The sequence below is a fragment of the Bombyx mori genome, chromosome 4, assembly GCF_030269925.1.
Source record: "Bombyx mori chromosome 4, ASM3026992v2".
In the NCBI taxonomy this organism is placed as follows: domain Eukaryota; kingdom Metazoa; phylum Arthropoda; class Insecta; order Lepidoptera; family Bombycidae; genus Bombyx; species Bombyx mori.
In genome coordinates this window covers 12,734,666-12,761,576 of record NC_085110.1, presented here as the reverse complement: position 1 = coordinate 12,761,576, position 26,911 = coordinate 12,734,666, and the positions used below count along the sequence as shown (strand labels likewise).

Here is a 26,911-nt window from a genome sequence, read left to right as displayed (position 1 = left end):
CATGTTATTAATTTTTATCATTTCACAAACTATATTGGGATTTAAAGTTAAAACTCGCATTTAATCGGCAGGACAATGTCAACAGTATCGACTATGGATAGTCGAAAAAAAAGCCGCAGTGCTCCTGTCGATAAAAAGAAATCTAAACAGCTAGAAACACGAAAAACTAAACGAGTGTCAGTAGGCTCTACGAAGCAAAGTGAATGTAGCTTACAAAACGCATGTCTAAAGTATGTCTTAGATTTTGGTGGATGTGAATTGTGTTCATTACAAAAGAGATCCATCATCATGATAAACAATTCGGAAAAAGTTTATAAATTTATTTGGGATAAAGTAGATTATATTGTGGTAAAACCATCAGTTGGTTATATTTCGCCTGGCGAAGAGAAAGATTTGGAAATAATTTTCTTTGCTGGACAACCAGTTGTTATTAAAAAGGTAAGAGAAGGAATTGAGATTCTGTGTAAATTACGTTAAAGTAAAACTAAAAATAGGGGAGTTGAATACAGTCTTTATTAAAATCGTTTGTTGAGTAATCAAGTTCAATCAAAGAACATAGATAACAAAAAATAAAATTGATGGAAATAGAAGTAAATATTATAGCTTTTTGATAGGAATTAAAAAAAAACACGTTCTATCCCTTTTACCCGAACTGAATTTTAGAAATGCGCATGCTAATCGTCACGATAATTTAAAGCAGTGCCCTCTCATTTAGCGTAAAATTAAAAACAGTATACATTACTTCCGTGTTCTTATTTTTTGTTTCCAATCATATCAGGTCTGAAGGGTAGGGCAGCCTTTGTTACTATAATGAGATCTTAGAACTTATACTCAACACCTTACATACGCCACCCACCGGTGGCGTATTTACGTTGTAGATGTCTATGGGCTCCAGTAACCACTTAACATCGGGTGAGCTGTGAGCTCGTCCACCCACCTAAGCAATATTTATTTATTTATTGCAAGTCATAATGAATCACGGTCTATTTTTATGTCAAATATGTCAACTTGCTTATTGCAGGAAGTCTTCCATTGTACCCTGACAGTGATAAGCGATGATACACTAGGTGATCTAAACGGTGCCACATGGGATAACCGCCAAACTATAACATTGTTTGACCAAAATATGTGCGTTCCTAACTAATATCTAGTTATTTTTTTATCTAAAAATTTTCATTAGTAATTACAAATATTAATTTGTTTGGTATAATTTTAGAAGCGTCAATGAAAGACTAGAAGTCGTTTTAGAAGAACAGCCAACCTTAACTAGTGACTATTTTTCTGAAATAAATATGGTAGTTATTTATTCAGCGATTACCGAATATACGAAATATGCATGTTCATTGAATGAAGAATATGTTTTACCGGATACCTTCATATACCAAGTACGACTTTATTATTATCGACGGTTAAATTATATTAATAAAGGTATAGTTAAAAAGTGGTAGGAAAAAAACCACGAGGTGGAAGCTGAACACGGTTGACTGACTACATCCGCACTACTCTCGACACAACAGTCCACGATGCTCTACACTCGACGGCAGATAGGGACAAAGCCGTCGTGGCCTAAAGGATAAGACGTCCGGTACATTCGTATGTAGCGATGCACCGGTGTTCGAATCCCGCCGGCAGGTAACAATATTTCCATTGAAATACGTACTTAACAAATGTTCACGATTGACTTCGGAATAACATCGTGTGTAATAAAAATCAAACCCGCAAAATTATAGTTTTCGTAATTACTGGTGGTAGGACGTCTTCTGAGACCGCACGGGTATGTAGCACCACCCTGCCTATTTCTGCCGTGAAGTAGAAATGCGTTTCGGTTTGAAGGGCGAGGCAGCCGTTGTACTGTTAAAAGTGAGACCTTACAACTCATGTCTTAAGCCTTCGTCAAGCAGAACGCGTACTTAGCGCGCGTCAGAGCGCTAAACTAACGCCAGCGCTATAGCGCTCATAGCGCTGGCGCTCTGTTTGACGGTATAATAGTAGTAGTACAATACATCTCGGCGTCATAGCGTAGCGCTCTGACGCGCGCTAATTACGCGTTCTGTTTGACGAAGCCTTTAAGGTGGGTGGCGACATTTACGTTTTAGATATCTATAGGCTCCGGTAACTACTTAACACCAGTTCGGCCGTGAGCTCGTCCATCCATAGAAGCTGTTAAAAAAAGTAGAGTGGTCCACTCGTAGTGGTCCACAATTAACTCTTGTTGCGAGGAGGTGGTTACGACCCTCTGCATTAAGGAAACCGAAGCGAGAAAAGAGTTAAAAATATTAAGAGCTAAGATTGTAATATTAAAATTGTACATTTTAACTTGTTAATGTATTTACATTTATATATTTTTAGAACAGAACCATAGACTTCGAGGTTGAAAATGTAGGGAATGTACTTATGAAGATAGCTTGGACCTTTCAAATTGACGATGAATTTCCATTAAGAGTTTTCGATAATGTTTGCGGATCGGTAAAATCTGTTATAGTTTTATGATCTTTAATGATTTATTGATTTTTTTTATTTTAACATTGAAATTATTATAATCTGAAATTTTAGATAATTGAAGAAGATACAAACAATGTTAGTGTCGATGATAGTTTTAATGAGTACAATGCAATGAACAGAAACGAACTACCTAATATAGACCAAGAAAAATGTAAGTGTTTTAAAATAATGATGGAAATATACCTTGATAGTTATGTATATTGATATTTAGCGGTAAGCAGCGGCTTGGCTCTGCCCCTGGGATTGCTGATGTCCACGAGGAACGGTAACCACTCACCATTAGGTGGAACGTATGTTCGTCTGCCTAACGGAAATAAAAAAAATGACGTATTATACTGTATGCTTTTCACTGCTGTACCACAGCTACATTATTTTTCTTTTTATATCGCCCGTTTATCATATTATAAAGCCGTTAATCTATCAATCTAAAATATATATCGCTATACATAAAAATGAATTGCTGTTCGTTAGTCTCGCTAAAACTCGAGAAGGGCTGGACCGATTTGACTAATTTTGGTCTTGAATTATTCGTGGAAGTCCAGGGAAGGTTTAAAAGATGAGAAAATATAAAAAAGCTCGGAATTATATAAAAACAAACAATTTTGTTTTTCCTTTGATGTGTCCCCTTGATGTGTCTTTTATTTATCGATTGAGGCACTACGAAGTTTGCCGGGTCAGCTAGTGATATATAAATAGACATTGTCCGGTTATCCGGTTTGTTACCTAAGCAGGTAGATAGGCCTGCAGTGAATCTGTTGGCTATTGGATCACTGTCGCCTATAGACACTACTACACTACAAATTACCATAGACACTACAAATTACCTATTTTCAGTGCCAAGTAAAGAGACATTGTTTAGTAAAAATGACGACAGACAAAGCGTGGACACCTGGTTTGAAGTAGATTTACCGTTTAAAGTCGAACCTGATAAGGAATGTTTGAAGCCGAGTGAGATAAGGCAGTTCAGAATTACATTTTCTCCTTTTGAAGCTTTTAAGTACAAAGTGAGGTTAAGGAGTACAATTGGTAAATATTTTAAGTTAAATGTACTAAAAACAAGAAATAAATATTAAATTTAATTATTATTATTATCTGTTGTTAATTAGAAGATACTGACACGCGTTCTCAACTTCCGGACAACTACTTTCCTATCACTCATTAGTAGTAGCGGTACCCTCAGTTATTTTCTTACCTAACTTCTTACCTTAAACCTGGCTATTTCTAACGCAATCGTATCGTATGCGCATAGAGAAACGCAAGTTTCTTCAACGCATTTCTTATTAGACATCCGTTGGAGAATGCCATTTAAGCTATTTCGCCTCTTTTGCGTTATAGCTCTATGTCACACTGTGGCATGACCCTCAGATACAGCCCACTGAGTTTCTCGCCGGATCTTCTCAGTGGGTCGCGCTTCCGATCCGGTGGTAGATTCTGCGAAGCACGGCTCTTGCTAGGGTTCGCGTTAGCAACGTCGTCAGGTTTGAGCCCCGTGAGCTCACCTACTAGTTAAGGTTTCGCTGAAATAGCCTCTCAAGGCTATCAGCTTAGGCAGTTAAAAAAAAAACTGTGGCATGTTTCTGGCTTCTATAGCCGCTTAACGTAAGTTCGACTGCATGTAAATAATAGCACTTCGAGTTTACATTAGAGTGGCTATAACTGAATTAAATAATTGGATAATTGAATTGAATTTGAATTGAAAAATTGAATTGAATAATTGAAATTACTGATAATATTTTCGTTAGATAATTTGGATCCATACGATCAGAACGTGTCTTGCAAGATCATAGCCGATTCACTGGTACCGTTTTGTCATCTCGACATAGAAGAAAGTAACTATTTAACATCAGACAGAAGGAAACCTGGTAGCGTTGTACTGCCTCCACATACAGCCGTACTGGAATTTAATGTACTAGGATCCGGATGTTACAAAAAGTATTCGCAAGTTTTAAATAGTTTGTTCTTTCAATTAAGTAAGACAAGTGCAGATTTTCATGAGCTCATGTTCTGGCAAATCAGTAACGACGCCAATGCAGTATCTCAATGTCAAAATTTTTTCATGACAAGCGCTGGTCCCATGTAAAGTGTTATTTGTAGTCAGAGATTCTTACATAATCCTCCGGCTATTACTCGTAAAGTTTGCATGTGACACTGGTGGTTACTTTGAGCCCGTAATAGTAGTGTCATCTCTTACTGCTTAACAGTCTCTAGGGGGGTCGGATAGGCCCTATGGTCGTAGAATATGTTAATTTGGCACTTTTACCACTTATGGGACTTGCACGTAACCGTTAAAATGAAAATGTAACGTAATAATTTAGGACAAAACTCGAATCACCATTTTCGTTTTTGCTATCAAGAAAAAAGTAAAACCCTCTTAAGTTAAATATTAGACGGAACATACTTAGTTACTTTTTAATACGCTTTTATTAGCTTCAGACGTATGTATGTGAGTATGTAACGGAATCTTTGAACATGATTTTAACTCCCTTCAAAACGTCGGATCAACTCGAAATTTGGTATACTTATTAAGGAACGATGACAATTCAATATTTATAAAAATGGGAAAAAAAAAATTTTTAAATAGAAATTCAGCTAAAAAACGAAAAACAAATAAGATGCACCCCACGCTTTTTTTTACAATAAAATCATTTTTTCTTACACTATTTTTAATTCAAATTTATTAAAAATTATTTTCTATTTTTTAATTGGATTTTCTGTAAATCCGTATTTTATTAGCTTTTTTAAAATATTGTTTTTTTTTATAAAGAATACGGAGGTAATAATCTGAATGTCCTAGATCGTTCAACGTAATTAATCCAACGAATGAACCTTACGAGTTTATATTTGAAATGGTTCAGTCTGACAGCGCAGAACTCGTCCCCGTTCACTGTAATAAATTAAAAGGATACATCGAGGGTGGTACACTAGCAGACGTGACGTTTACATTTTCACCAACAGAGCCGGGGGTAACTAACTTTATAACACAGTTGTAACCTAAATATTTAATGCACTGCACTATTTTTAAACTTCACGTTATTTTAAATCAATTAAATCAAATAAAAAAGTTTAGTTCGATCATCTGAGTACCAAGTTAAGAAAACCTGAGTACCAAGTTAAGAAAACCCTATGTATTTATTACACGATATCGGACACCGGCAATGTTATAAATGAGAAATAAGTTTTAGGTATATTGTGAACAAGTGATTTTATTTATTTTAATTTTTATTTATTTATTGTTAACATAGAAGTAGAAACACAATCATAATTTGCATCTGTGCTTGAACTAGGTGATAAAACGTGTATCTCAAGCAGCAGTGCTCCTCGTACAAAGAATATAGCAGAATACTCATATAAGTACACAAAAACAGAAAATTGTTAGATAAAAATTAAACTGAAATTCATGGACTGAATAAAAGTGACAATATATTTAAACGATACATTTCCCGAGTTTAGTAATCTGACTTTTGTAGAACTCCAATCGTGCATCCTGAACTATTTTATAATATAAAGAGAATGATTTGATATTTAAACATGTATTTTGAAATGATTTCCAATCGTAGATTTATTGTTACTATAAATATATTGTTCGTATCATGGATACCCAATTTCGAATAGTTCATTAATCCCTATCTAAATAACACAATATTTGAAATGTTTATTTCACATTTTAAGGTTTATGAATCACAATGGAAATTCTTGATACCGTCACGAAATCTCGTCATGAACTTACTCATAGTCGGCACTGTCAGAGAACCAGACGTTGTATTTGTACCCACGATTCTGGTCATTAAAAATTCACTGGTTGGCTTCACGAAAACCGACATTGTGATATTACAAAACAATGAAAACGAAAGTTTGAAATTCGAATTTAAAGGTGATTCATTGTGCAACGACTCTGGAAAAACTCCAGTTGTCGTTGAACCCGCGTGCGGGATCATGAAACCAATGTCCGAAACTCCTATTAAGTAAGTAGAACAATAATCTATGCGACAAAGGACATGGGCCATGTGCTCTCAAAGACACGAATGTATGTCTGTGTTACAAGGTATAGTAATATAAATAATATTTAAGCTGATGATGATGTTAAAGTGTAAGTGTATTGACAGCAAATCATATGATATAGGTAACCTAAAAATATTATCTTATTTTTTAAATAAATCTGTATCCCCATGAACAATATTGATTTTAATTTGTTTATAATAAAAGGGATATATAAGCTGTTATTTAAACTTAATTTCATTACTGTCCTTGAACTTCGTTTAGTGGGCCGTGCAATGTATGGAGAGTGGCCCATATCCTTTTATCTACTTAGAGATAGATAGATAGACCCGATACCGTCTTTACCATAAGGGCACACGGGGCCCGTGCTCAGGGCCCCCATTCTCAGGGGGCCCCTAAGGACCGTCAATTTCTCTCACACATTTATTCGGTTTCCATTATCGTGATCGTAACCAAAAAACCAGCAGCATTCTAATATCATTAATGACATATTATATCATACCGTATTTGATTACCTATAATAAATGGTCATACTCAGTAAAAAAATGTTATTATAATTCGCTTTTTTTACTTTCCAAAAGGGCCTCAAATTCTTGTGTGCCCAAGGGCCCCAGCCTAATTTAAGACGTCCCTGGATAGACCTTTGATATTGCTCGTCGTTTATTTTACAGAATAATCTACACTCCGATATTGGACGGTCCGTTATCGTTCAAGCTATTCTGTAGCGTGACTCACTTGAAAAAGTTTTTGACTTTGTGCGTGAATGCGCTGAGCTATGAAATAAAACCTAAAGTAACGTATTATTTGATTGGGAACGAACACATTTTGAACAATGATGCGTTAACTAAAATATATTTGGATCAGGTAATCACCTATTTACGTAATTATAACGATGGTTTATATTTTGACTGGTGGTAGGACCTCTTGTGAGTCCGCACGGGTAGGTAGCCAATTTCGGCCGTGAAGCAGTAAGGCGTTTCGGTTTGAAGGGCGGGGCAGCCGTTGTAACTATACTGAGACTTTAGAACTTATATCTCAAGGTGGGTGGCGCATTTACGCTGTAGATGTCTATGAGCTCCAGTAACCACTTAACACTAGGTGGGCTGTGAGCTCGTCCACCCATATAAGGAATAAAAAAAAATCAACCAAGTGTAAATTTTACAATTTTTTAGCCTTTCCATTTATAATGTAGCCGTATACCATTATGTCCGTAGACTGCGTCGACGTATGAAAGAACAGTACCGTTCACTATAAAAAACGATGGCTCCGCAACTTTCTTTTTCGATTGGCGTTATGATACGAGGGCCGTCAAGAAGTATCTACAAGTCACCGTAGAACCTAAGTGTGGTCACGTAACTCCGAGTGGCGAGGTTGAGTGCGTCCTGTACTTCACACTAAAACAAGTCCCGGTTCAGGCATTCCCTGTTACATTATTTGTTAGTGAAACTAATGTTATTATTGATATGTTGATTTTTGCAATAACTGAAAGTAATTTTTTAAGGAATGTCAGTGGCTAGCGAAGCCATTGACGTAGGCTATCGCTTTTTCGAAGGCATGCCGGGAACATAAAGGATTATCTCCACGAACTATTTTACTGAATACCGGCACCGTACCGACACCCCTAGTACGTTAGGCTACTCAAAAGCCTTCGTATTGGCATAAGGGTAAAGAGTATGGTATGAAATATGGTTTCTATTGGTATAACCAATCTGCCTAGTTTTGTTGCGAAACAACCGTGTTACCTTTCCTACCGTGTCCTTTTAATACGGTTTTAAGGGATTTTTTTTTGTCCATTAAGAATGTAACTAAGAGTTTAATAAATAATATTAAGCTCATTGGGGTAGCGGCATTCCTGTTACTATGTCTGTCTGTGAGCTCGTCGTTGATTTAAGTGATGCTAAAAAAATATATTGTAGTTGAAATACGGCTCAAATATCAGATCAATTGATTTGTTTACAGATTTCTGATGGTCCAGAATATAATATATTTTTATATGCTGAAATCGAGAAGCCCTTGTACCATTTCACGTGTATGGATTACGATTTTGGAAAATGTTTCGTGAATGCACCAGACAGTACATACAAGAAAAATATAGCCTTTTGTAACAACGATAAAACCCCTTTGACGTATGTAAATTAATATGTTATCCGTATAGAAATTTTTATTTTATTTTTGTACGTTTTGCTTAATTCATTTCTTATTATTTTAATGACAGCATTGATTTGAATTTCAACAATTTACCGGAGTTATACGTCGATTATCCCAAAGTGTCTTGCGTTGAAGCAAATCAAAGATTAAAGATAGCCATTTTCTTCAGACCGAAACAAGTCAGAGAATATGAGTTTAAATTACAATTCTGGGTAAATTCTCTCGTTGAAGAAGTCGTTACCATTAAAGGAGAAGGTGAATATTTAATTTTAACACATATATTTGTGTTATTTTCATCGAAATTGAATATGGCAAATGTTTGGGTTCGGAATTTGTGCGCTCGTCTGCAATACGTCGATTGAGTTGTAACTTTGTACAGTTTTAGTTAAGACTGGAATGATTTTATTTTTAAAAGCTTAAAAAACATGTGCTCTTCATACATTTGTTGATTGACTGGATTGCACTGGGGTTAATGGCCCTGACTACTGGCCCGACGGTTGTGGGTGGGTCATGGCGGATCGTAAATTCATTATTACCTGATTTGTAACAATATTTAAATGTTACTTCAATTTCGTAGGTGTGCCTTTATTATTCGATCTCTACGAAGGGTGCCAAAAGAGTTTCGATCTTGGACCGGTTAAGCTTGGGGAGAAAATAATTCGTAGAATAGAAGTAATGAACCACAGTAAAATCCCGATCGATGCCAGTTTTATATTCAGAGATATGTATCCCGTTGTGGATAACACGACGATCTCTCAGATAACTAGCGTGTGCCTTAGTCCCAGTAACACGAATATTCAGGCAGATGCGGGCCCATCTAGGTATCAATTCAAATTATTTAACTGCAACATTTAAACACTAATGAGAATACATTAATGATGCTATTTCCTCATTGTGATAATAATTCAAACGATCCAATACACTTTTATTATTTGATTCGAAATTAATAAAAAATCAGTTTTGTAAATCATTTGTTGACACTGCTGGATATTGATTTGTTTGGATTATTACCACTGTATTGAATGATTCACATTAAATTAAATCCTTACAACCAACTTACGTATATTTTGTTTAAAAATTTAGAGGAAAGATGCTTCAGGACCACAAAAATGACATTGTTACTAATCAAATTGCTATGGACATACAAAATGCTTTATCTTCTTTAAAAGTTATACCAAATAAATGCAAAATAATGCCGCATCGAAAAATACCTCTCAAGATTCAATTTAAGCCACTTGGAATGATTAGTTCATTAAGCGTCCAGGTTTGTGCTTAAATAAATACGTAGTTACATAATACATACTTTTTTTCTTTTGTTTCCTACCTAAGCTGATGGTCTAGACAGACCATATCAGCGTAACCTTAACTAGTAGGTGAGCTCATGAGGCTGAAACACAAACCCTAGTGAGCAGTGCTTCGCAGAATCTACCACGGGATCGGAAACGCGACCCAATGAGATGGTCCGGCGAGAAACTCAGTGGGCTTAATACATACACAAGTACTACATTGCACGTAACCCCCGAGTTTGGCCATGAGTGTTTTACGAAGGCAGCTTTATGTTTAAAATATAAGTCTAGACTGTGTTCTCTTTAATAACAGCCTTAATATTTTCATGTTCATAAAATTACAAAAAAAAAATTAAAGAATTATTTCGCTTATTATACATTATTATTAATTGTTCAATTTTTTTATAATAATATCTACATTAGCTAAAAAGGTAACCTAACTAATTATATTACTTAAACGTAATTATATGTTTTAATTTATGTATACTATTTTTGATATTTATGATGTCTGTGTGGGTTTTTTATTTTTATTTTAGTCACTCGTCATTTAATAGCTATATAGGCTATATGTAATCTTTTATACATATTATTGATCTTAGAAAGAGCCTCGTACGAATCAATAAAAAATAGACTCTGGCCACATAATATGTATATCTTGTTCCCACTTCATTAATCAAACATTTTCATCTGATTTCCACTGTATTATGAAATGTAATAGGCTATTACACCCTCTTCCTAAATTTAGTTTAATTGAATCTTCAGTTTATAATAAATAATAGTTTAAAAAAACTAACAAAATACGCTTTTATAGAAAATCCAACTAAAAAATAGAAGACTATTATTTTTCCATTTCTGCTTCAGTTGAACATGAAAGTTCTTGAATTCGAAAAGCCCCTGGTGCGACTCAGCGGAAGCGCAACGGGCATGAGTCTTTGTTTGAGCCAAAATTCATTACAATTTGGGCGAGTACGTAAACGAGGCTGTAAAGTATTGAAAGTTATGCTGTTGAATAAAGGGGACTTTGGTGCTAGGTAAGATTTACAAGGATGGAAGGTACTGAATTACACCTATTTCTACATTATGTTGCAAGCAACCTTTATTTATTTTCGTACCTAACCCTCGCAACATGTGGTTTATGGTTTATCAAAAACTTAATAGCGGCAAAATTTAAAAAATATATGCACTCGTACGATATGTTTGATTGCTTGAAACTTGAAAATTGCAATGGAAAAGGTTTTTACCAAAATACCTGAACACCAGACAGGAAGCAACAACATGCTTATTCTCGGTACGAGACTTTTAAATATTAAGGAGTTTTTTTTGTTTCCTAATTCGTTCTAATAGTGTATAATTGTATATTTAACATCATAACTATTATTTTGCCTTTGTCGTATCACTCTTGTCAGAGCGGTTGTGGTCGTCAATCAGCATCATTGCTGTGGGCAGATGTTATGCGCCTCACGAGCAATCACTACTCCTCCCGGTTTGTAATGAGCCCGATACACTCATGCAAACAGCCGCCAACTGGCGACTTGACCTGGTCGGTCCATCGCATGAGCAGCCTTCCACGCGGTCTGGTGCCTTCTACTTTGCCATGAACGACAAGGCGCTCTACGGAGTCTTTATATTATCAAAGTAAAAAACACACATAATATATAATCTCTTATTCTAGATTTTGGTGGCAGCCTTTGACGTCTGACGAATTTACTATTTCCCCCCAAAAAGGAAACATCGCGGCCCATACAAACGTAACATTCACTATAACTTTTAGACCGCTCAACCACAATCCGTTCATCAAAGTTTGGGTATGTCTTTAATCATATTATTATATTCATATTTATTAAAGTCTGCCTTCACTAAAACTAACCAATATTACGTATTTCGTAAAACTTTTCATTCTGAATATGTTAAATAAAAATACATTACGATTCTATGTGTTTGAGAAATATTTTGTTTACTTTTGTAAAACGGTCGGAACGAAATGACGGAATCCCCAACTTTTCTGTGTAAGTTACATAATAGTGTCATACAATATCTTAATGCTTAATTTTTTAATACTAACGTGTGTATGAAAGCTCTTGAAGTGAATTTTAATTTAGGATTATACGTGAAATTAAAATATCAATTCACAGAGGGCGCTACCTTACAATTATTTACTAATGACAAAATTTTACATATACTTAAGACGTAGGATAATTGTATTTTAATTTTGGAAGGTTTCACTTCTACCACGTGTGAATTGCACACATTTTGTTTTTTTTTTATGTTCATTTCAGGCAAGCTGTAACATTGAAAACTTCATGCCACTAGAGTTGGCACTGTACGCGACTTGTGTTGATATAGGGAATGTTCAAAACAAGTCGCTTTACTTGGAATGTCCCGTACGTGAGCTACAGACCGAATATGTGGTGGTCACTAATCCGTGAGTTAGGCGTTTATTGATTACACATAAAAACAATTTTTATTTTTAATTGCTGTATTTTAACATTAAATTGCACTCAATAATTGAAGATACGCAGCTACTGTCTTAAATTGTTTTCATCTCCGGCTCAGTTCTATTATTGAATTTGTACCAATATAAAAAAAAAAGATAAAAAAATTTCAATAACATGATTACATTTTTTTAAAGACAAAACATTGTAGATTTTCCATTTTCAATTCGACTTTCGTAAAACAGTACGCATCGCATATTTCTGTCGTGAAAGATTTATGTAGGTATTCAAATTTCAAGTATCGGAGGTTGATAAGCTTAAACAATACCACCCAAAACAATATAAACAACATGATAAAATACTGTTTCAAAAATTGAGCCGGGAATAAATATTTACCTGAATTTTAAAAGGAAAACTGATTCCTCATTAAACTACAGCAGTACTATAAGTAACTTGTCCTCGTCTTACGTTCTTTGACACTGTACATACATAAAGTAACTGTTTTTTTATTTGCAATTTAATAGGACTTTGTTTTTGCAAATAAAATTTAGTTAAACTATTCTTATTCTTATCTGTGCACTCGAGCTCACGGGCCATGTACTGTACGGTATTATTTTGTACGTTTATTGGAGTACACAGCCGAAAATATTCGATACATCGATAGTATTAATATCGATATTATAAAATCGATATTACGATTACAGAGTTGTAATAGTAATATCGATTTTCTCGCTCTAAAATAGCGGGACCGGTATTACAAATCTATGAAAACTCAGAATATATATACAAGTAAAGGTTGTAAACTTTTAAATCATACAAGTCTTGTATCTTTTAGTTCTGATGATCTGTGGCTAGTTTTGTCGGAACTATCTGGTGGCCCATTTGAAACTCTAAAGCAATTCAATGTTGAGCCCAATTCGACCTTTGAAATACCGGTACATTTTAAACCAAAGGCTATTGGAAAACATGAGGTTTGATATTAATAATCTATTCTTAGAGAAATCATTAAAATATTTAAAAAAAAATATATTAATTATGTAAGAAATATTGTGTTGTGTATTTAACACATTCATATTTATTCTTATGCGTTTTTAAAGCTCCGATCAACGAAATTTGTGACAAATCAGGCTGATAATTTAGAGAAGTATACACCTAAGGGTCAGTGGCATAACGATCTAAACTCCCGCCCGCCCGAGGCACAATACCTTTGTAGCACCCCCTCCCTTTTTATTTACGAATTAACATTTATTTTATTACACTAGCACTAAATGTAAAACATATTTTCTACAAATTAGTTTAAAAAAATCCATCTTTTGTGAGTAGACCCCGGGGCATGATGCCCTTGCAATTGATAACTATGACCCCCCCCCCCCCCCCCGGCCACGCCATTGCTAAGGGTGAGCATAGAATTCAAAGAGTGTTAAACAGCTTCATTAATCCATCATTATCACCTTGCCAGGGCCAGGTTGTTTTCTCGCCTCTCGGTGAAAGCGCTTTGTTCGTCAGTTTGGTCGGAGCAGCAACACACCCTAATCCGAATGGAACAATAAAGATAACAGTGGCTGCTAAAGATTCGCACATGGAAGAATTACTCGTTTATAATATTACTGAGGTTTTTTGGCTATTTAAATATTTCAATGAAAATTTACTGGTGGTGGGACCTCTTGTGAGTCCACACGGGTAGGTACCACCACCTTGCCTATTTCTGCCGTGAAGCAGTAATGCGTTTCGGTTTGAACGGTGGGGTGCTGTTGTAACTATACTGAGACCTTAGAACTTATATCTCAAGGTTGGTGGCGCATTTACGTTGTAGATGTCTATGGGCTCCAGTAACCACTTAATACAAGGGCGCTGCGAGCTCGTCCACTCATCTAAGCAATAAATAAAATATAAAAAAATTACATTTATTATCTAAAAAAAATTTTTTTCAATCCTAGCCATGTTTTAAAAAAAAGTATAACAATTATAACCCTACGTTAACTAAATAATGTCAATGTAATAAATAAATAAAATTTTGAAGATATATATTATTTCAGGTAAAATAGTAAATTCGTTTAACCTACGAAAATTAGTTTCAACCACAATGACTGATTTAGTAAATTAAAAATGTATTAAACTGATGAATCTTAACGTGATGTTACCTATGTAGTTTCCAGAATCTTATTCAGTTTCAACAGAGTTAGTTAAGATAATTCCGGATAAGTTTGATGGTTACTACGAAATAAAACATCCTGAAACTATCAAAGTTTGGGGGGAAGCTGCGGCGACGTGCAGGTGGATATTTGTCTGTTACGAAGCATGCGAAATGCAATTGAAAGTTAGTCAGTATTAAATTGTCGTAACTATCTTATTAGTCTAGTTAATTTAGACATTCGAAGGTGCATAAAATCCCAACAAGCTGAAAATCAGTAAAATTGTTCAAAACATAATTATAAATAATATTTAAAAGCTCCCCATCATTGCCGTGTATGGATGGATTTTTTATTCAAGGTCAAAAGTCAAAAAAATGAGCATTTCGCGATTTTCAGCAAAACGGTAAGTTTTATCATAAAAGTACCTTAGACAAAAATTGTAGATCATAATCTAGATGTAGATCATGTAGATCTATAAAAAATGTATCAATACTTTTTTTCCTACGAGCCACCGTTTCTGAGATATGACGATTCAAAAAGTTATAAAAGTTTTACTTACAAAAATTTTACTGATTTTCCGCTTGGTGGGATTTTATGTACCTTCACTCTCATTATTTGGTCTAAATTGACCGGACTATATTTAAATTAAATTATTTGTAAGCGCAGCAAATCGGTATCAGCTATCCATTACCTTTGGCTTAAACTAAATAAATAAATAAATATTTACTAACAGTGACACCACGTTAACTGGTCCCGTGATAAGTTCGTAAAGAACTTGTGTTACAGGTACCAGATAACGGAAATAAATATAAGATTTTTATTATACACATACACATATTTAATATACACCCATAAACCTGAAAAAGACATTTATATTTATCATACAAATATCTTCCCTTGGCGGGATTCGAACCCGCGACCTCCTTGTGTAGTGACCATGTCACTTACCACTACACCAGACGGCCGTTAAACTAGAGTAAATTGATTTGGAATCTCGACATATAAGGTGTTTACATGCTAAGACATTGCTAATCAGAAGATTTAGATGACTATACGTTAAACTAGGGATTCCAAAATGTGGTAATCTGATTATGGGGTCTGATGTATCAGCTCATTTTGGAAAAGGGATCCCTTGACCAAAATAGTTGGGAGTCCATGTATTAGATTAATTGAAATACGACAACATAGATTATCTTTTACGATACTTCGACTCCGGTCTCTTCGTTAAACAGCTAATTCTTTCCTATCGACTAATATTAGTAGTATTTTATTACCAGCCTTATTTTATTACCTAGCTCTTTCGCAAATTTCTTCTGATGGGAGGGCGAATTTTGAGCTCGTACGGTTTATTACTATTTGTACACAAATCATATGTTCCGGTTCGAAGCGTCAAGATGCAGCAAGGAGTTATTAGTATATTAGTAAATAATAGTGTATTGGAGACATATTGAAGCCTTTCTGATGAAAGCATCAGCAAAAGGATGCTGCTAATTTAACAGTACGTAACGACTTAGGTTTCGTCGCTGTTATTGCTGATGTCCATGGGCGACGGTGGCTACTTATCATCAGTTGGAACGTATGCTTGTCTGCTTAAGTCAGCAGCAAAAAGTATTTCTTGATAATATTTAGAAATTGCAAATCGTAACCTAACTTTTAGGTATTATTTTCTGCATGCCTTCTACACTACTTTCTTTCGGATTTGGTTTTCTTTATTACCCTTTTAAAATGAAACCTTAATACTGTCATAGGTGATGTTCGTGAATGAGGTAACACGAGAATATCAGTTTTATAACATGATCGCAACAGTCACCCAGAGTCAAATTGTCGACACCCTGTTCTTCGAATGCCAAGCTCGCGAAACAATACAACGAGAACTGATCGTTTCAAACCCATTGTCGCAAGACGCAGAGTTCCGGGTGAAATGCGAAACGTTACATTGTCCGGAAATTATGAAAATTAGTCGAAATTCAGAGGTAACGATCGCGTATAACAAGTTTATTTTAGTTATTAAATCATAAAAAAATGCAATATCCAGTAAACATAGGCCTTATTCGATTTCCTACGGGAGCCTGTAAGCCTGTTGAGAGCCTGTTGTAAGTCGTCGTGAACTAAAGAATAAGACGTCTGGTGCATTCGTATCTAACGATGCAACAGTGTTCAAATCCCGCAGGCGGGGTACCAATTTTTCTAATGAAATACGTGCTTAACAAATGTTCACGATTGAAGGAAGGAATAAATAACATTGTGTAATAAAGATCAAGCCCGCAAAATTATAATTTGCGTAATTACTGGTGGCAGAACCTATTGTGAGTCCACACGGGTAGGTACCGCCGCCCTGCCTATTTCTGCCGTGAAGCAGTAATGCGTTTCCGTTTGAAGCGTGGGACAGCCATTGTAACTATACTGAGACCTTAGAACTTATATCTCAAGGTAGGTGGCGGCAATTACATTGTAGATGTCTATGGGCTCCGGTAATCACTTAACACCAAGTGGGGTGTGAGCTCATCCACCCACCTAAGCAATAAAAAAATTAATAAAAGAATGTCGTAAAAAGCAGCTATGAATGTCACCGGTGAATTGGCAGCAGGGTTCTCAGAGTATCCACGAATCGTCGATCAACATTTACTGGAGGTTTTTTTTTTTTTTTTTTTTTTTTCCTACCTAAGCTGATAGCCCTAGCGGCTATTTCAGCGTAACCCTAACTTTAGTAGGTGAGCTCACGGGGCTCAAACCTGACGATGTTGCTAACACGAACCCTAGCAAGAGTCGTGCTTCGCAGAATCTACCACCGGATCGGAAACGCGACCCACTGAGAAGATCCGGCGAGAAACTCAGTGGGCTGTGTCTGAGAGTTAATTTACTCGTCGAGCCCTTCGTCGCAAGCGACGGGTTCGACGAGAACGGTGACCGGTGCTTGAAGTACCTAAAAGCACCGTTAGTGGATCGGGAGGATCCGAGATGACGTGTTTTGGGCGACGTCGACTGCTTTCCATTCTGTCCGCAGGATCGGGAATGTAGTTACCGGCGGCCACGATGAGAGGGTTCTCGTGTCGTGCCGCTTTATCGAAGTGGCGCATGGACGCCGACTGAAGATACTTACTGATGGACTCTAAGTCCAGGTCGTCATGGAGGTCGACGTTCCTGACGAACCACGGGGCTCCGACAGCTATCCTGCAAAAACGGGATTGAATAATTTGAAATGTTTTTAGGTGTATGCGGGCCGCGTGAGCAAACACTACACTTGCATAGGTCATGACGGGGCGTATGCAAGTTTTGTAGAGTGTCACCTTATTTCTAAGGGACATTTTACTTCGCCTACATATCATCGGGTAGAGACGTCCTAGGATGAAGGCGGCACGATCGCGTACCGTCTTAATGTGGGGCCGGAATGTCATCCTACTGTCGAGGGTGACGCCTAAATATTTGACCTTCGGGGCCCACGGTATGGGCTGGTCGAACATCGTGATTGGGCGAACGGCGGGGGCGGGGGTGTTGACGCGCCTAGTCGGGAGAGGGATGCTCAGCGTGGTGTTCGGAGGGCGACCCCTTTTGAAGAGCACCGCTGTGCTTTTCGTGGGGTTAATGTCGATGCGCCACTTCCGGAACCACTGTCCCATGGTGGTAGCTGCGGTCTGAAGTCGTCGATGAAGCAACGCCTTCTTCCTACACGAGTAGTAGATGGCGGTGTCATCGGCGAAGAGCGCCAGATGGGGCTCCGGAGACCGGGGTATATCATTGATATACAAACTGAATAGTAACGGGGAGAGGGCGGAGCCTTGCGGGACTCCGGCTGTAACGTGACGGGGCCGGGAACGCGTTCCCTCGACTCGATATCGGAACGTTACTGGAGGAAGGACGTAAGCCCACATTAGTAAGAACCATCATTCTGCCCATTTCTATTGCGAAGCAATGTTTTCCATGAATGGTCAATACCTAGTTCTAAATTACACTGAAACTTCAATATAACGTCTCAAAGTTGGTGACGGTATTTAAGTTGCGATGTTTATTGGTACTGGTAATCATTTTGCACCGGGTAGGCCGTAATCTTGTTCACAAAACTATGCAATTAAAAAAAAACGCCTACCAGACCAGACCAAGTCGGCAGTTGGCGGCTGTTTGCATGAGTGTACCAGGCTCACCACAAAACGGAAGGATTGCTCATGAGGCGCATAACATCTGCCCACAACAATGATGCTGGATGATGACCACGATTCTGACAAGAGTGATACGACATACGAAATTGTTACAGAGTGTTTTACTGATGTCGTACTCGCCATTAGTGGTCGGCGAGAGGGAGGATACATTGGAAATCTACAATAACTTAGTTGGCACTTACATATACAGAGTGAAGCTTAAGTGTCTCCCGGGCAAAGAGAAGAACCTTGAATTCACGACAAGTTTTGGTACTTGTATCCCTTTACGGCTTCGAATACAGAATAAAACCGATGTGAAAACAGATTTCATAGCTGAGGTAATGTACCTATTCTAATATTAACCATAAGCACACTCTGCCAAAACATAACTAAGATTTTCAGGGGATTTATGTGAATAAGTTTCATGTTCAATAAAAATCGACTAGTTTGTTTTAGTGACCCGATATACAGAAATACTTGCTTCAAACTTTTTGAGGAAACTTTTGTTTTTAGTGTTTATGTAAAAGACATGGGCTAAGGACCTGTATTCGTGTTTTGAATGACGCGATTATGCTAGAGTTCAAATCCAGTTTGTGTATGTTTACTGGTGGTAGGACATCTTGAGTCTGCGCGGGTAGGTAACACCACCCTGCCTATTTCTGCCGTGAAGCAGTAATGCGTTTCGGTTTGAAGGGTAGGGCAGCTGTTGTACTGTTAAAACTGAGATTTAAAACTTATGTCTCGAGGTAGGTGGAGGCATTTACGTCTTAGGTGTCTATGGGCTCTGGTAACCACTTAACACCAGAAAGGCCGTGAGCTCGCCCACCCACCTAAGCATTAAAAAAGGTACCGATCATTTAAAATACGTGGATTAAAAGCGACTAACAATCGTTACTACATTAACAACAAGTACAATCTTACGAACAGATGTAATGTTTAATTTTTAGGTATCTCATTCTTCAATTCAAATAGATAAAGAATGTTGCTTGGGACCATTAGAAAAAGGAAAGATTTTAGTGTGGTTTGAACCAACACAGTTGGGAGTGCAGAATTGTAAAGTGTCCTTCAAATCGACGCTCGCTGGTGAATTTGTGTTAGTTCCACTACTATTTTTAGCTATATTACGTTAATTGCCATAGGTACTCATCTATGGTGGTTGGTTATTACTAAATTTCTCGACAACGGCTTTAAAAATATTACAGTTTACTGGTACTACCTTTTGTGAGTCCGCGCGGGTAGGTACCACCACCCTGCCTATTTCTGCCGTGAAGCAGTAAAGCGTTTCGGTCTGAAGGATAGGGCAGCCGTTGTAACTATACTGAGACTTTAGAACTTATCTCGAGGTGGGTGGCGCATTTACGTTGTAGATGTCTATAGGCTCCAGTAACCACTTAACACCAGGTGGGCTGTGAGTTCGTCCACCAATTTGAGCAATAAAAAAAAAAAGTTAATCCTTTAAAGACTATTTCAAAGTTGAATAAGACTCCAAAAAGAAGAAAATATCAAAACGCGTGGGACATACCCTGTAACTGAATGTATCCCAATCTGATTGTCAGTATTATGATAATGTACTTGGGATTAACGCTTTGGTTCTGGATAGTATGGAAGAACTCTGTTGGGGTAGCGGCGAAAGTGGAATCATCTCTAATAGTCCCAGAAAAAAATATATGTGAAAACAATTGAAGTGATTAATGAATATTTTTTAATTAAGAATTTGACGATTTTATAGATTTAATATTAAAGGAATAGCGACGGAACCCAAGCCGCAGGGCCCGTACGAAGTTAAGGCTGGTGGATCTACAACTATTAAATTTAAAAATGTCTTCGATTCATCGAGAATGTTCAAAATATACGTAGACCGGGAGGAGTTTTACGTTAAAACTATGTTTGAAACTATAAAACCAAAGAAGGTAATGACAATAAAATAACACATTACTTTTTTATTTTTTAATAATATGTATTACACGTAAACGACATTTATAATAATCAAACGATAGTAGTATTGCATTATGTTCGAGAATAAATTCTACATGTTCGCAGGACCTGAGAATATCTGTTTATCTGAACGACAAGCCCGCACAAGGCTGGACAGAAGTACCTACTGGATGTTTAACTATAGAGACACACGAACCAGCTGAACCTAAAGTACACTGGACTTATTTTCTACAGGGAAAACAGTAGATTCAAAACGTTAATTTCTATAATAATCAATATTATAATGTGAATGGTTTAAATATATTTGGTTATTGAATAAATTGAATAGATTAAATTGCGTATTCAGAATTTTAACGACATTTATATAGGTGCGTGTCGCTGCGAGCATTCGAGTATCTGGTGCATTAATTAGCTAGAACGTGAAGCCTTAAATAACTTGATAAATGTTTCTCAATCGGGTTAATTGATTGGTTGGCTTCTCTTGGTTGGTTAGAACAGTGTTGTCAACCCCCTGGCGCCGCGTGTCTGGTTGTAGTGTTGACCGCGGGAACCCCCCTACTCTGACCGGGTTTTGACCCCGAACGGACGTCGGGTGTAAGAGTGCAGGGGAGTCGTTTAGTGGGTGGGCCCTAAAATTCCATGGGCCCGCGGTCTGCTTCCAACACCTTGCAGATCGTTGAGGTCCGCGCACCCCCTAGGCGCGGGGACCTCGTAGGAGGTTCGGCCCCGGCCAGAAAAAAAAAGAAAAAAAAAAGTGTTGTCAGCCCCGTAAACGCTCGCTCAGTTTTCTAATTTCTGACAGACAAATGCTCGCAGTGAATACGCACCTTAAAAACATTCTCTTAGGATTATCTATTAATTACCAATCTCCTACACTGAGATCTTGAACAATATCGCCTTTATCAATGGTATCTCTTTCTTCTGGAGGTGAATTTCTTTTTGCGATTTTCCTTTGCGTCTTCTTCTTCTTTTGCTTCTTGACTTTGGGAGCGCGTGGTGGTTCCTCATCTTCGTCCGCCTCAAAGTTTGGTCTCTCATCGTCTTCACTGTCTGAGGGGAACAAAACGAGAGGTCCCTTGCTCTCCGGCCGCTGTACTTGTTGTTCGGTGATTTTACGTCGTTTGATGACCGGCATCTGTCCAGCTATTTCATCATTGTTCGTTACCTTCTTACGTTTCTGTAACTGATTAATCCTGTTCCAGTTCTCGAAGAATAATTTTAGGGGTGTTCCCTTTGCCTTCATGCTCGTCTCCCACGCCATTATTGAGCTTTCGTCGTCCAAGGCAACGGTTGACTTTATACGTTCTTGCTCAATGAATCTTGCGTTTTCTTCAATTTTTTCCAATAGCTGACGGAATCTCTTTGTGTAATTGGCAACTGAGCATGATTTTAAGAACTGTTTCAGCTGAAATAAAGTTATTTCTGCATTATTTGTTAAGAAAACATATTGTTTTTACTTGATATTTTTTTTTTTAATAAAATTATCTCTATAATGCTTGTTCATGGTCATTGACACACAAACTGACTTAGGAAGTATGCTTTATTTGTGCTTAGAGTTCAAGGGGGTTATTTTATTTTTAATCTAATTACTCAGTTCAAGCTATCTAGGTAATATAAAAGAAAATAATTTTAACTTTATCATTTACTTGCTTTGAACAGATTCATAGACATTATTTTGTGAGCCTAATGTATTTGGTCTGTTTTACTTTTTCAATTTTATCAATTTCTTTCATCCATTCAATTCTGGATTTTAGAGCCAAATAGTATTTTTTTTTTAGTTGATAATCTTACCTGAATAACTGCTAGTAAAATGGTATCAGGAAAAGCAAATGTATGAGATTCATTAGCTGTGTACTCCAACATGAGGGCATACAGTTTATCTATTACAGCATCTTTGAATCCATTTTCCATCAGTTGAGACTTAGCCAATCTCAATATGCATGAAAAATCTAGAGGTTTCATTGAAACTTTTTTGTGTTTTTTATTGAAGTCATAGGCCAGAATCTAAAAATTTTAAATAGTGATAGGATCATAATAATTTCATAAGTCAAGTTTTGTTACAAACACTTCAATAAATATCTATCACATTAAATTTCTTTTTTAAATATTTATTTCAAAATATGGTTAAATGTAGATTGGATTTACTGGTGGTAGGACGTCTTGTCAGACCTATTTAAGCAATAAAAAAAAATGTGAGCCGTCACGGGACGCCTGGCAGATGTGAAACATCGACATTATTTTGTAAAAGTAATATGCAGAAAAGAACAGATTGTTATAGGAACTAAATATGTCATAATGATAAAATAAAATATTACGAAAAAATAATTTGTTTTCAAGTAAAACACAGGTTATGTGTACTCAATACGGAGTATACACTATAGGTATCCGAGCTCAGTGTAGCGAGAGAGATAGCTTAACGATGGAGTGGGAGAGAATTGCACAGTCGATTGCGCATGGCGACGCTTCGCCACGGCATGCGTCGCCACGTCAGAAATCGGTTTTACGTGCGGCTATAGATGTTTCACATCAAAAAATAAAAATAAAAAATATTCCTCTGGGATGGGGTATGGAAGTAGCTGGTTCCAAATAGTGCTTTACTGCTACCTTTATAGAAGAGGGTCATTTGAATCATTGGTAACCCCAAATGCATTGATCATTTTATGTAATTAAATCATGTGGTGAGTGATACTCTCGAGCGTAAAGGGTTAATTCCATCTACAGATCCATTCCCTGTGCTTGGTTTGATAAGTTAAAAAATAAAATACCAATTTTATATTTTCCCAGTGAAAAATGTTTTTCAAGATGATGATGTTGATGACGTTATGACTTAAAAGCATTACTTACTTCTGTTAAGAACGGCAGTACAGGAATGAAAGTTTCAGTTTCCTTAGATAAGTTCATCAGTATCTCCACACAGTGAAATCTCAGTGGGTAATATTGATGAGTTGGCACAAGTTTGATTGTGTTTATAGTTACCATCACAAGTGGGTAAATTAGTGGATGTAATGGTGGCCTGTTGTTGACGGCCAGTAGATCTCCCCATAAGCGCAGAGAGTTCACAAATTGCCAGTTGTATACAGCCTGTCTGTTCTCAATTTTCTGTACTACTATAGCATTCCTCAAGTGAATAGCTAGTTGCCTGATATAAAGAAAGACATGTCGATAGGCAACATCCAAATCTAAAGAGTACATTTCAACAAGGGATCTCCTCATAAAGTTTATTCCTGGCCATGTTGATGGGCTCACAAATTTGCAGTTTTTTACATAAGTCATGTACATTACTTTCAGAACTGGATCTAGAAGAAGTGCTTGTTGGTTCCTGGTTATTCTTAAAATGCAGAGAAAAGCTAACACTCTCACAGTTTCTTCACTAGTGCTCCACAGTAAAATAAGTTTTCTTAATGCCATTTTAGCAATTCTTGGGAAACAAGCAATGAAAGTGCACATTTGGTGCAAATGCTTTAGCAGTACTCCCAAAATATTCTCAGATGAAATACTTAAGAGCAGTTTCATCAGATCAACTAAATACGACATCAGAGGACCTCTGATTTTGGAGAAATGCTTGCATTTTTGTGGTTCCTTGCCTGACTGTTCTACACCCAAATACTTTTTTACTGCACCGGGTAGATTAACAACACATAATTGAATGACAGCATTGAAAACAGATGATCCTGTAAAAGATTATTGTAAACATTATTTTTCTTAAATATTTTCTATCGATAATATGTGTTTTCAAGCACATCTGTTTGTAGTCAGGAACTAATAGCATCATACAACACAACCCGAGTCTATGGCTCCTATTTCTTGGTGAGTTTTTACTTTTAGGTTTACGTGTCTATGGGCTCCGGTAACCACTTAACATGAAGTGTCATTCTTAAGCCATTTATGCCATTAAAAAAAAAACAGCTATCATTGATAAAATTGCTAAGAATAGCAAGAAAAAATTTCATATTTGATAGGATCTAATTGTTGACATTGTGTGTATGTAAAATGAATTAATTGTAATTATTTGATAATTTTTAAATTCATACCCTCCACTTTCATTTCTCCTTGTGAAGTTCCATCATCACTACTAACTCGAAGCATAGCTGCATTAAATGCTTTTATAACCGTGATTAATGTGGACAGTTTAATCTTGCCTTCACTTTGCAACTCTGCTTGCCATTCCGAAACCATTTTAAGAGTGACTTTAGTATTGTCCAATTTATAATTGTCATTCTGTAAAACGTATATATTAGCAATTGACATGCTTGATCCACCTTACATTCTGAGCTAGATTTTCAAAACCTTTGCTTACAAACAATAAAACCAGTTCCAGTATAGAATTTACAGAAGTTCTTGATAAACCAAGGTCTTTTATTACGTTATAAAGAGATTTTACTAGTATGCTTCTTGGACCCACTTTGACAGCATAAACTAAAGGTCTAGTTATCTTAATTTTATGCTACAAGTTTACCACTTTAAATTAATAGCTCTAAATTTCAATTTTAATATTCAATTTTTAGAATCACTTTTGTAAATATGGGGCAGGTGAATAACATACTTTTCTATTTCTCCATAGGCCTATGGCCCTTTAAATGGTGAATAGTTATCAATCATGTACATCATCTTAATGCCCAGAACGCAATCAACAACCTTCTGCAGCAGACTATTTTCAAATACTGTTCGAATATGGATCGCCCAGTTCAGAATACACCGGTGGAGAAGATACATACCTCGAAGTCACTGTCATCACTATCAGCCTGCAAGGCTCCTGGTGTGTGTATTTTCTCATCATCTTCATTACTGTCACTCTGTCTGTCAGATTCCTGATCATCACTGGCTGCTTCAAAGTTCAGCAAATTCTCGTCATTCTCTTCAAGAAAATTATAGAAGTCTGGATCTGTCTTCTTCAATTTTTCCAAAGATTTTTTATGACTCTCAGGATTTGGCTCTTCATCAGAGTCTGAAAATGTACAAATTTTTGTGTAGAAATGTTGATTTTAAATGATTTAATCCGAAAAAATGCCTAGAAACTAACACATATTTTTATGATCATTAAGTACCTGATGAATCCTGCACCTGCATTGATTGGGATTTGATTTGTACAGTTGCTTTTTTCATTATAAATTAAAAAATATTCAGAACACTGTTTGCACGTGGGACCTTAGAACCAAAGATAGATTTATATTATTATATAGTTTAAATTATATTTTATTTGATTTTATCTCTAGTTTTTAATGTATTTCGTATGACCCGTAGTTAAGTTTCCTCATAAATGCCGGAAAACGCGGAACCCACCACGAGTCTACAAATTCTACAATCAACTTGTAGGTATGTGACATGTGTATGATAAATATTATCAATATTAAGTGTATAATCTATGTTAAATATGTTTAGTTATAATACCATTAAAATACTATTTAAGTTACAGGTATGTCAAATAAGTATTGATTTATTGATGGTTTGTCTATTTTTTTTCAGCTTGACCGCATATTGCGCATAATTGTTCGTCCGACAAGTTAGGATTATTTGCCGGAAGGCAATGGTAGGTACCTTCGAACAAATCATAAATAACACATTTATGGTTTTAATTGGTTTTAATTGATGATATAAGAGTGGTTATTTTAATAAAATTCAATGATTTTAAGTTTACAATGTATTGGTTTCTGAAATAAATGATTTTAATTTAATTTTTTTTTTTTTTTTTATAGTGTGTAAACGATTTCGTAATTCATGTTAGGTTTGGTTAAGTTGAATTCTGGGGGTCGGCGGAGGGCGTTTGTCCAGCTCAGGCCCCTATGAGGAGGCAGTCTCCTCCCGGTGATGGTCACGGGGCGACCTAAGGGGGTTGAGGCTGCGCCGCACGCTACCGTCACTTTAGCGCGCTGGCATCAGGAGGACGAGACGACGCGTCGTCGGCTGCGGACTGCGATGTGGTCCGCATTTTCGTCGGCGCTGTCGTCACCGAACATACTGTGGAAGAGCAACCCGGTCGGCGGTGTATCGCGTTCCGACCTGGCAGGCTGGTTCTGGCCCAGCGGGGTATCCCGGAACATTAGCGGCATCGCCCTGGCGGCCTGGTAAGGCCGCCGTACAGCGGAGACCGACGTCGTTGGTCGTCGACTATCGCCTCGACGACCCGTCGGTCGGGCGTCCTCAGAGTGGCACCACGTGTCTGGTTGTAGTGTTGACCGCGGGAACCCCCCTACTCTGACCGGGTTTTGACCCCGGACGGAGAACGGACGACGGGTGTAAGAGTGCAGGGGAGTCGTTTAATGGGTGGGCCCTAAAATTCCTTGGGCCCGCGGTATGCTCTCAACACCTGCAGATCGTTGAGTCTCACATACCCCGCGCGCCCCCTAGGT

The 26,911-nt window shown here is 37.0% G+C and overlaps 2 protein-coding genes across 7 annotated transcripts in view; one reads left to right on the top strand and one right to left on the bottom strand.

Annotated features, from left to right (window-relative positions):
* The window catches only part of LOC101742171 (hydrocephalus-inducing protein), a 61,134-nt gene extending 40,236 nt beyond the window's left edge, over nt 1–20,898 (top strand). The window contains exons 55-80 of one of the 3 annotated variants that reach the window (XM_038010570.2): nt 72–438; nt 1,022–1,128; nt 1,217–1,385; nt 2,350–2,466; nt 2,554–2,653; nt 3,337–3,528; nt 4,245–4,434; nt 5,297–5,465; nt 6,172–6,464; nt 7,170–7,362; nt 7,713–7,934; nt 8,458–8,624; nt 8,714–8,901; nt 9,224–9,467; nt 9,730–9,910; nt 10,794–10,963; nt 11,605–11,737; nt 12,209–12,354; nt 13,200–13,335; nt 13,824–13,976; nt 14,514–14,681; nt 16,245–16,469; nt 18,746–18,967; nt 19,577–19,722; nt 20,359–20,539; nt 20,670–20,898. In XM_038010570.2, the coding sequence (XP_037866498.1) occupies nt 72–438; nt 1,022–1,128; nt 1,217–1,385; nt 2,350–2,466; nt 2,554–2,653; nt 3,337–3,528; nt 4,245–4,434; nt 5,297–5,465; nt 6,172–6,464; nt 7,170–7,362; nt 7,713–7,934; nt 8,458–8,624; nt 8,714–8,901; nt 9,224–9,467; nt 9,730–9,910; nt 10,794–10,963; nt 11,605–11,737; nt 12,209–12,354; nt 13,200–13,335; nt 13,824–13,976; nt 14,514–14,681; nt 16,245–16,469; nt 18,746–18,967; nt 19,577–19,722; nt 20,359–20,539; nt 20,670–20,810 (4,720 nt within the window). In that variant the 3' untranslated portion in view covers nt 20,811–20,898. The remainder of the gene's footprint in view (nt 1–71; nt 439–1,021; nt 1,129–1,216; nt 1,386–2,349; nt 2,467–2,553; nt 2,654–3,336; nt 3,529–4,244; nt 4,435–5,296; nt 5,466–6,171; nt 6,465–7,169; nt 7,363–7,712; nt 7,935–8,457; nt 8,625–8,713; nt 8,902–9,223; nt 9,468–9,729; nt 9,911–10,793; nt 10,964–11,604; nt 11,738–12,208; nt 12,355–13,199; nt 13,336–13,823; nt 13,977–14,513; nt 14,682–16,244; nt 16,470–18,745; nt 18,968–19,576; nt 19,723–20,358; nt 20,540–20,669) is intronic. The other 2 variants (XM_062668275.1, XM_062668274.1) reach the window with 2 other exon arrangements.
* LOC101737371 (nucleolar complex protein 2 homolog) lies at nt 20,562–26,734 on the bottom strand. 4 transcript variants are annotated; one of them, XM_004930900.5, is made up of 7 exons: nt 25,953–26,734; nt 25,610–25,709; nt 25,280–25,509; nt 24,596–24,782; nt 23,409–24,235; nt 22,356–22,568; nt 20,562–21,969 (listed from the first exon to the last, which is right to left on the bottom strand). In XM_004930900.5, exons 2-7 carry the CDS (start codon nt 25,665–25,667, stop codon nt 21,424–21,426), a joined length of 2,061 nt encoding a protein of 686 aa, XP_004930957.1. In that variant the 5' UTR covers nt 25,668–25,709; nt 25,953–26,734; the 3' UTR covers nt 20,562–21,423. The 4 variants fall into 4 exon arrangements, with proteins under 4 accessions (XP_004930957.1, XP_062524276.1, XP_012549935.1 ...); XM_062668292.1 differs by having other exon boundaries at nt 26,100–26,734; XM_012694481.4 differs by having other exon boundaries at nt 25,845–25,998.
* Between the last annotated feature and the right edge of the window lie 177 nt (nt 26,735–26,911).